The sequence below is a fragment of the Mastacembelus armatus genome, chromosome 23, assembly GCF_900324485.2.
Source record: "Mastacembelus armatus chromosome 23, fMasArm1.2, whole genome shotgun sequence".
Taxonomy (NCBI): domain Eukaryota; kingdom Metazoa; phylum Chordata; class Actinopteri; order Synbranchiformes; family Mastacembelidae; genus Mastacembelus; species Mastacembelus armatus.
The window spans coordinates 14,920,105-14,930,848 of NC_046655.1; the positions used below are offsets into that span (position 1 = coordinate 14,920,105).

The window sequence follows — 10,744 nt, forward strand, 5'->3', positions numbered from 1 at the left end:
ACACACAGATTCTTGTACAGGTGTTAATCACTGCCCCGTGAATATAACTTATTAAATAACCAGCGTTTAGTTTTTTATATTTATTTACCGTTTCTTTTAAAAGTCCAACAAACAAAGCCTTTTACAGAAATCAAACATGCACTGTATTATTTCTCTGTGTGTTTACAAACCATGAACTCATCATGTAGAGGAAGAGGAGGATGAAGGAGCAGGGTTTTGAGTTGCACAATATCAACAAACAGAGTATGTGTCTTATGGCTGAAACAATCTCTTTATGATCAGTGAAAAAAAAACAAAAACAATCTCCATCTTTCAGAAAATCTGCTGATCCTGACGACTGATCCAGCCCCAGGGTCTTCTCCACATTTCCAATCCATAAATGTCACAGTGTGAACTCACTGGGGCCTAAAGTGGCCGAATTACTGTTACTGACAGTGGAAACACTGAATTTAACTTAGACTTCAATCAGGAAACCATATCAATACATCACATTACAGTAAACTCCTGATTTGCCAAATCCTCTAAAAAAAAAAAAAAAATCAAATAAGCGATCAGTTCAGTTTTGCAAAGGTTCATTCAGATTTCCAAATCAGGACCTCAGTATATCTAAAATCCTCACTACAGCCCTGAAACATCCCATTTTTAGGAATCCAAACTTCCAGACACCAGCTCTGTGCAAAGACCGAAAACGAAATTATAATTCACATCTTTACTGTTTTTCTTGAGCTCTTCTTCATATGTAACTATTCATTTTCTTCTGTAAAGCCCAATCAGTCAATATCATCATGATGATCAAGCAGTTTTTAAAAATGCATAAATCCAACAGGGCCCACCAGACCTGATCGGACTGAACCTGGGTCAGGTCTCGAGTCTCAGGACCCGTGAGAACGTCTGCAGCTTGGATCAGTTTAGTCACTTTCCTGCAGTTTGACTTTAGACCAGCAGGTGAAGCTGCTGCACCACAAACTGCAGCTCCTCTGCCCAAACAGTCAAACAGCAGAGAAGTTTCTGCTTGTAGATAAAGATGAACAGAGCGTTTGTACGTCTGGATGCATATTTAACCCACAAAAACAAAATAAATCTCTGCTGAAGCTTGGGCTGCCATTCTGTGTCTGAAAAACAGCTGTAGATGGAGGTTGTCTGGAATATTAGTTGTCATTGCTTTGTTTCAAATTACTGAAAATATACTAAATAAAGTGCTAAAATGTGACTTTCATTTTTTTAGAGAATTTTGTACACTGAAATCACACTGATTTCAAATGTAAGGACTTCAGTTACTTTTATTTTGAAAGGGTACACAATAACTAATTTCCCATGCTCCTTAGCAGCAGAGACAATGGCGAACGAACACAGCAGATTATTTCAGGATTTTAGAGCGAACCGACTGGACAACAGAGACACTGATAAATGTGTGTGTGTGCAAGCATGTATGTGTGTGTTAGCCAGATGAGCAGCACCCTCCCGCAGGTGTGGCCTGTGGTTCGTCGTCAACAATCTGTACTCCCCGCCTACTCGATGCTGATTGGCTGGCTCCGTTGCCCTTCATCCTCTCCTCAGCCTGAGCTGTGTCCATCATCCCTGAAAACACAACACAGCCAAAGTCAGGATGAGGATCTTTCACACACTGTACCTTTTATTGTTTCGGACATTCTATGTTGTTTAGTCTGTTTTTGGTTTTTATTTCTCCTTCATCCTTTAGATTGTGAGTAAAGGAGAGAAATCACGTTTTTTTTGATTGGTGACAATTCACTGCACAGCACAATGCAGTGAGCACAAAGTGAGATACGAACACACTCCTCTGCACAGACTGTACGTAACGTCACCACTGCCTGCCACTGTGAAATGTTGTTTCTGAGACGTAAATACAACCAGACTGTGTGACCGCCAATCAAAGCTGTCAATCATCTGGAAAACACCTGTTTTTATAAACATCAGTGTGAAGAAGCCGCTCTGAAATAATCAGCCGATCTTTTTAAAACACCTCGTCAAATCTGGGTCGGTGTACTGACTGGACCTCAGCCCTGGTGTTCATGTTTCTGTTTGAGGTGTGTGTGTCCTGTGTTTACGTGAGGTCGTACTTTTACACAGATCCAGGAAGAGCTCCTCGATGCCTTTATTTAACTTGGCTGATGTGTGGTAGTGCTTGGCTCCCACCGACTCTGCATAACTACAAGGAAAAACAGAAACGGGGAGGTGACGCCAACCGGAGCGAAATGTGCCCCGACAACCTCCGTTCATCATCATCATCATCATCATCATCATCGTTTAGTTCATTTGTTCCCAGCAGAGCAGCTCAACATGAACAAACCCCCAGCAGCTTTTACCTCTCAGCCTCTTCCACTGACACGTGTCTGTCTTTGTCCAAATCGATTTTATTACCTGCACAGCAAAGAAAACAACATCCAGTCAGAGTGAGGGAACCAATGATCAGTTCATCCAGACCAAGGCTGAAAACATAACTCACCACAGCTTCTTATTAAAACCTTTTTACTCACATCTGTCCCTGCTGTGCTGCTGAAACCATCAGCTGACTCATCAAAATTCAAAGGTTTCATGTTTCCAGGGTTTTAAAGCTGAGAGTCTGCTTTGTCTCTTCACATCATCATCATTATTATTACTAATGAGACATTTAATGACTTCAGCTTGTGCCCTCAGACACAGTAAAGGACACTGGTCACTGTTTTTAAAGACCAAACTATTCATCAGGAAAACACTCCTCTGTTAGTTCTCTTCACATTTTATTTGTCTTATGGTTCTTTTATATTTTGTCCCTAAACAAAACTGTCAAAGATGCTTCACAAATAAACCTGGCACACGCACGTTTCTGAGGAAACTTACCTACTATACATAAACAAATGTCGTTCCCCAACATCTTCCTCAACTCTTTCACCCAGTTCTTCACCTGCAACAACAAACAAGTGTCATGAGGATTTGAGAAGCTGGAACCAAATAACATCCTTAGCATATTACTAAAGCAACAATAGCATCGTACTTTGTTTGTTTTCTATTTTAGTCACTGCGTCTTGTGCTGAAGCCTTTGCTGCTTCAGCTTTGTGAACATCCCTGTTGTATAAATAAAGGTTCATCTTTCAGTCCCTTAGTTTGAGGAATATACGGAATATCACACATTGTTCCTGCTGGTTGAGTCCTTCCAACAAACTGTGTGTGTATAAAGACAGTGTTCAAAAGACTGTGTGTGTCCATTATTTGGACAATGCAGCCCAGCAGGAAGCAGGACTGGGTTTGGCTGTTCCAATGGTGAGGAAAAGCCAATGAACAAAGGGAGTCAGGATAACAAGGCAAAAACTCTCCAGGTGAAGAGGGAAAGCAAAGAAACCTACACATGTTTCTAGAACAGCTGGAACCTCCAAACCAGGTGATTTGTGTTTTGTACCTGAGAGAAAACATGAGAGACAGAGCTGAGCGGCTCTTACCTTCTGAAACGAGTCTTCGTCTGTAATGTCGTACACTAGTATGGCTCCGTTGGAGTCTCTGTAGTAGATGGGACCTAACGCATGAAACCGCTCCTGACCTGCTGTGTCCTGTGAACACACACACACAACATATTTGGGCTTTCCAACATTAGTGGCATGTAAAGGACAGCAGCCTGCGACTGTCTTACCCATATGGCCAGGTTAACTCTCTTTCCTGTGATGTTGAGCTTCTTTGTGAGGAAGGACGCCTGCAGAGGAACAGGAGGACACGACTGTCATTACCAGGTTTTAATCAACACATAAGGATTCATCAGTTTCAAAGCAAGTCAGGCCTCAAGTCTTCGACACAATGATGTTTTTCTGGCCCATAATTAAAGAAAAACAGAAGTGGATGATTATTAGAAACACGAGGTTATTCAGGAAAATTCAGGTCTGAAACAAGCGACATGACAGTTTCTTTACTTTTTTAGCAGCTTTATTTTCTATACACTGGAATATACTCATGTTCCTAAAGCTGCTCTCTTTGGTTTTCTGGTATTTTCCCCAGTAACAAAAGATCAGTTTCAGAAAGAAGTGAAAGAAAATGATTTTTTTCTTGAAGCTGATCCAGAGACAGTGAGTCCGAACCAAGAAACAGTGGCACTAAAATCCAGGTCTTCCTTCAGTAAATCTGCCGTTTGTTACGAAGGATTTCAACATGAAAAAGGTTTTCTGAACTATGGGATTCAGCCCTACACGTTCTCTGCCACAGAACATCAGCTTCAATTCCACTTGTGAAACCTGAGTTTCAGCCGACGCAGCTCTGATAAGAGCCCAAAGGTCGAAGTCCACCTGAGGAAAAGTTTTTCTCCCTGCAGTCGGACTGTCTGGAGGGAAACCTCTACACGGTGCCCAGCTGCAACTGGTCTGCAGCACCGCTCATTGAAAGTGAAAAAAAAAAAAAACCTGTTAAGACTCATTGTGGTTGGATCAGGATCAACCAGACCTGATGTGCTGATCAGTGACTCTGCCAATGAGACCAGCAGAGGAAGAAGCTACTGTGGGACGCACAAAACACTGACATCATGTGGACTGACACGGCGTGAGACGATTAACCAGACGTCTCATGATCAACACTGACTGATGCTGCAGAGCTTCATCAGCACCTGATTTAACGCTCATCACTTGTTGGGATGTGAATCCTCCTCATTCCCGAGCAGGAATTTCCACTTTCATCAGCAACAGTTAAAAATAAACAAAATCCTAACTGATCTTGTGCATCGTGCCGTGACCGTGTGACGTACAGAGACGTCCCACTTCGCATGTAAGGGGGCGTAAACCCAGTGTGAGCCCTGCAGCCTCGGGCCTGAACGGCACCATGTGACTGTGACATGTGACCTGCAGGCGCCACATCCTCGCTCCCGTCATTCCCTGCTGCATCCTGGGTCCATGAAGGAAAGTCTTCTCCTCAAGATTAGTCAATGAACTGATGAAGAAATCACAATTAATCTGCATCTGTTTTAACTACTCATTAACTGTTTTAGTCATTTTTTAATATGAAGACCTGTTTTTACTGTCCCTTGACCTTCTCGAAACAGCTAATACCAATAAACCTGAGGATCATTAGAAAGTGACAGCTCTGCATCCCCGTGAGGTTTTGCTGACAGAATTTAAGGTGTGAAATATTTTCTCCTTTTCTGTTTAAGTTATTTCCACAGATTCATTATAACCGACTCACTGTGTAACTTCATGATCCCTGAAAGAAATTAAATATCTACGTCCCTGCAGCTGATCCCATGAAAACCCCAGCATTTCAACACCTTTATCAGTTTGGTTCATATCAGAGAGTCGAGCTCAAACCGACGGCAGAGAGAAACCTGACAACACTGTTCCAGCACTTTCAGCCTGGAGAAACCTCATCCTGACAAAAACAGATTTCTGGCTGGAGTTTGGCTTCAGGCTCGAGTTAAGCCAGTGATGCAACCCCCGTACCGTGAGGCGTTGAGCTGTAACTGCTGTAACACAAACAGAGCTGAGTGGGGCTCAGACTGAGCCGGCTCCAGGAGTCCATTGATGCTCCGTCTCTGGCTGCTCGGATGGAAATGCTGCATCACTCCTCCTGAATTCCCTCCTTTCTCTTCCCTTCCTCCTCTCCTGCTGAACTCCAGTCGGTGAGAGGTTTTTGTAACCCGAGTGCAGCCGATAAACAACCAAACGGAGCCATAATGCCGGAGCAGCTGTCTCAGACTGGAAAAGCCTGCACTGATACGGATGAATTTAAACCCTCTATTTACACTTTGAGGGTTTTCCATCCACACCCTGCATCGTTGGAAAAAGTTCACGTTTCACAGAGAAACACAAACACAAACCTCAACCAGTTTAACGAGGAAATATTCACCTCAGACACAAACCAGTGGGGGCATTATGTTTTTCATTAGATGACTTTTGCCAAAGGTTTAGCTGTAACTGTGCTCAGTGTGGTGTGAACGAAACAGAAAGGAGGAGACGTTAAGAAAAAGGCTGATTGCAACAGCAACAGCATGTCAACACTTGGTAGAAACTAAAAGAGAAATAACCGCTAGAGCTGCAACTAACAGTTATTTCTTATAGAGGAGGCTGTTGTATAGTCACTGTGCAAAGTGTTCAGTAAACAGTAAAACATCCAGTGTGAAACCTTTAATGTCCTGCGTTTGTCTAACAAGAGACCAGCAGCTGAAATGGAAAAGGTGCGTAAAGAGAAAGAGAAAGTTCACACCTGTCGACTACTGAGAAGTGAAACTGAACTTTGCTTAGACACGTTTCAGTCTGTTTCTCAGTTCATCAGTAAAGCAAGTGGAACAGAGAACAGACGCCGAGTAAAAATTATTCACCAGCCTAGAATGTGCAGATTATTCACGCCAGCTCCACAGAGATGAGATGTTAATCATCTATCCCGTTTTATTTTGATGATTATTCATGGATATTAAAGAGTAGATCAGTTGATTCTGATGATAACTATTAGTTGCAGCCCTATTAATAACTTTATAATTGGTAACTGAGCGTGTGAGCAGAGAAAGGAAAAGATTCAGTGGATCAGATTTTATTCCTGTTGAGAAAAACCTGCCTGTGTGTAACTACAGACCTCAGTTACAGAAACTTAACTTACGTGACAGACCAGGTGTCTCTTTAAAGGTCACATTTACATCCATCAAAAGTTACGTCAAGCACATTTGCAGATTTGTCGAATCACAAAAAAGGGATTTTTATAAAACCAACCAGACCAGGTCCAGATCAAACACCATCACAATTGGCATTATCAGACCTGAACCAGAAGCTAAAGTCTTTCTAATCCTCTATTAGATATGCATATACAAAATAAATAAAGGCGGGTTTTAACTATGACTTTCCTACTAAATGAAGACCACATCAAACCGGGGCGAGGTCCATACCCAGACCCAGAGAAGCTAGAGCCCGTTTTAAACTCAGTTTCAGATTTAATCTTTGTGAAAACACACAAACAAATGTGATTTCACAGTTTTCCCCCCTTCCAGACCACATCAGACCAGGTCCAGATCAAAGACCACTACACCTAGACTCCTCAGGCCTGGACCAGGTTAGAGAAGATTAAATGTTTTTAATCCACAGTTTCAGGTTTATGGTTTAATCTAATGACATAAATACATATTCTAAGCTAACAGAAGCTAACTACATCACGATGCGCTTGATTTTTTACCTCCGCCACCCCCGAATCATCCCGGACTCACGGGCGGCAGCGGTTGAAGCCAGACCACAGTAACCCCGCTCACCTGGGAGGACTGGGGCTGCGCAACACGCGTCCACCCACAAGTGACAGCGACACAAACACCGCCACCCCAACAAAACAAAACGCCACCACCCTCTGTTCCAAATTCCAGTAAAACTAACGCCTCAACCGACAGCTAGCTACCTGGCTCTGAAGCAGGTTAGCCGCTGCTAACCCGGATTAGCCGGCTAGCTAACCCGAGTTAGCAGCGGCTTCCGGGCGGTCTGTCTTACCTGTAGAGTTGTGATGTGTTTGTCGTTGAATTTGTTTTCGCAGTATCGCAGCACCAGCGACGTCTTCCCCACGCAGCCTTCCCCCAGCAGCACTACCTTGAAGGAGTAGGTCTTGCCACTGTTGCCGCCCGTCCCTCCGGCCGCCATGGCTGCCAGTTTATTCAACGAACCCTCGGCTTTATCAAAACAAGCTGCTAATGCTAAGTCCTGCGTCGCTCACATCGGCTTCCGACTTTAAAAGGGCTAAAAATCAGGAGAAAAACACGTCGACAACATTACAGAATCTGACCTTTATCAATATCTTCCTACAGATGTGAGAGAAACGGGTCTAAGCAATGAGCTAATTTCCCTTTCGACCTGGTGCGAATGTCTGCTTTTCTCCCAACTAATGGCGTCTCCTTGAGTTAGCTGTTAGCCGGCTAGTTCCGCCGAAGATCGTCTATAATCAGACAGATGGATCACTGTGACGTTTGACGTGCAGATATCCGGACTCACTACTGCGTTCTTATTTGTGACCCTCGGTGCACTTTGCAGCAGTAGAAGAAATATTCAGGCGTTAAACCTAAATTAAATAAAACAAAAAATAGTAAAGCTAAGACTAAATTACGCGTGAAGGCCCAGTATTGAAAATCCTACTACATGTTTCTCACACACGGAGATCAGATTAGATTTAGCAACAAAATTCTTATTTTGCAGTCTAAATAACCAGACTGAAGCATTATCAAAACATGTCTTTATGTTATGCACAAATAATTACAAATCTATTTAAGAAAATGATCAAATACAGTATTTCACATACTTTTAGTACATGGATGGATTATTGAATGGATTTACTTGGCGCAGTGTGCGGATCTGAGTGCTGTGGCCAGAGTTGGTGCTGAGAAGTGGCAGCGGAGTGAGAGCTCTGCGCTGCTCGCTCCTGCCTGCAGCATCACATGATGAAAGACGCCTCGGGGCTGCTGGATTTTCTGGTGTTGGTTCATCAAACCACAGATTTCAAGACAAAATCATTTCAACAGAGCATGTGATGATGCTGCTCGGAGTGGCATGAGTCCACACGGAATTATGTCTCTTCTTTAATGTGTATGTGCATCACGTTTCCTTTTCCTCCCATATTTGTACTTGTTATTTTCATTTTTTATTGGAGTGTGAGTGAAAGAGTGAAAGAAACACATGGAGACTTATGAGTTTCAGGTTTGTGTTTTTCTTGAACTTCTTCCCTCCGAGTAAAACTTGTTTTTCATGGCTAATGAGATATATGAGACAGAAAATATGGCAGGGGTGAGCAAATGACGTCAGAGGTAAAGGGGTCGGCGCCAGGACACATAAAATTATGATGTTAGAAATAAAGAGGTTGTCTAATGGATTATGACTCAAAAGGCCCCTGACCCTGAAACGTAACTGGTCCCAAACCAGAAAAGCAAGAGTCTCAGATCCTTTTTATGGCGCGTTTGAGTCTTTATGACCACTTTCTGTATTTATGTTCACTTCACTGCATCAATTAGTTTGTTTACTGACCTAAATATCCCAGCGTGTCGCTGCAGTACAGCTGATCGACCACTGGAGGTCAGGGTCGGACTGAAAACGAATCACCTGAGAAACAATCTTAAAAAAAACTGAGACTGAAAAGGAAAAGGAGCATTTCAACTAAAACTGCTGCCAAACTGAGATCAACAACATCATGTCATGTGTTTAATTCTGTTTTTATTCACATTAAAAAAATAGTTCAAGTCCAGAGATTAGCAACAGAAGAAAACGAATCATTAAAAATGGATGCAAACAGTAGCATGTGTCCCAACAACAAACTGTGTGTGTATAAAGACTGGGGTCCGTTATTTGGACCATCCAGCCCAGCAGGAAGCAGGACTGGGTCTGGCTGTTCCCATGAACAAAGGGAGTCAGGATAATGAGGCTGTGGAAGGAAAGAACAAGACCCTCGGCTTCAAATGATGGAACGGCGGCTCAGTCCGGACCCTCCAGGTGAAGAGGGCAAGACACCTACAGGTGCAACACATTGGTGCCACCTGGAAGAAATAAACTCGTACGCTGTAATCAAAGGATGTACCCGTGGGGTAGGTTTGATAAGGTAGTTCTCATTTAAACATGAGTTCAGATCCAACAGGTTTCTCACTGCAAGATCATGTCATTGTGATCACTCCCTCCCAGACCTGCTGCCCACAGACTCCCTGCAGTTCTTTGCATGTCCACAAAGGGACAGTGTTGCTCCGTCTGATCAGATGTTCCATAATTTACAAGAAACCAACAAGTGAATCAAAGTCAGAGAATAATTATTAACCAGATTTCACTGTGTGTGTGTGTGTGTGTGTGTGTGTGTGTGTGTGTGTGTGTGTGTGTGTGAACGATAACACACTGTGGCAAACTAAAACGCTGCAGCTGTACAAAGCTTTTCAGCCTCTCGAGCTGTGCTGGGTTGAGTTTTAGGCACATTTCAACATATAGTTTATATCTTTGTATAGACGTGTACATATATTTATGTTGAATGTACTGTGTAGATATAAACTTATAGAAAATTGCCTTTTGTGCTCTATAGAAAACTATTTTTGTGTAGATTTTTTGTCTAATTAATAAGGTTTTATTAAGAAAACCTTTTATAGGAAATTGCTTCATTTTGTACTATTTTATGTAGACGTGTGTATATAAATATATATATATATGTATTTATTTATTTTTTCCGTCTTTTTGCATGTATTTCTTTGTTGTTTGGTGTAATGATAAAAAAGCTGGTGAACATAGTGGAGCATTTACCACCAGAGATTTCCCTCAGGAAGCGGTGGAGACCAAACCCAGAGCTCAAACTGAGGGGACACTGGACTGAGACTCAGCAAGTGGACTCAGACACTGGTCCACATGGATCAGCAGGTTGGTCTGTGGCTGCTGGAGATGGTTTATTTAGATTTAATGGTTAATAACAATTTTGTTGTGACATATGAATGTACACATATTACACATAACACTATTTACAACATGATGAATCAGTCATCAGTTTATACATCATATATCATATATCTTATAATTATGCTTTTAGGAATAGCAGCAACTTGAATTTATTTATAACATGTTAGATGTTCCCATGTGAGCTGGTTTCCAACATGTGATTAGCAGGTTCAGTGTGTTTCAAACGTGACAAATCACATGTGAGACCTTTATTTCTTGGTTTGACTGATGTGGGATGTGCTGATCGTCTATTGATGGTTGTGTTTGCATTCACTCGTTCAGTCGTGCACTTTTCCCTCAGTGCACAGAACAGAACCAGGGTCACACAGGCTGAGTATATAAACACACCGACTCACACACAC

The 10,744-nt window shown here is 42.4% G+C and overlaps 1 protein-coding gene across 1 annotated transcript; it reads right to left on the bottom strand.

Moving 5' to 3' along the window:
• Window positions 1-65: 65 nt before the first annotated feature.
• Window positions 66-7,861, bottom strand: rab21 (RAB21, member RAS oncogene family). The gene is made up of 7 exons (XM_026327291.1): window positions 7,428-7,861; window positions 3,623-3,682; window positions 3,435-3,542; window positions 2,839-2,902; window positions 2,325-2,379; window positions 2,079-2,167; window positions 66-1,578 (listed from the first exon to the last, which is right to left on the bottom strand). Exons 1-7 carry the CDS (start codon window positions 7,572-7,574, stop codon window positions 1,439-1,441), a joined length of 663 nt encoding a protein of 220 aa, XP_026183076.1. The 5' UTR covers window positions 7,575-7,861; the 3' UTR covers window positions 66-1,438.
• Window positions 7,862-10,744: the final 2,883 nt, after the last annotated feature.

Excerpts from the sequence above, each read along its gene's own strand:
- rab21 (XM_026327291.1), bottom strand. The coding sequence starts at position 7,574 with ATGGCGGCCGGAGGGACGGGCGGCAACAGTGGCAAGACCTACTCCTTC. Across the intron at positions 3,543-3,622 it reads GAGTTAACCTGGCCATATGG|GACACAGCAGGTCAGGAGCG; the intron begins GTAAGACAGTCG and ends GTGTGTTCACAG. Across the intron at positions 2,168-2,324 it reads TCAGTGGAAGAGGCTGAGAG|TTATGCAGAGTCGGTGGGAG; the intron begins GTAAAAGCTGCT and ends TTTTCCTTGTAG.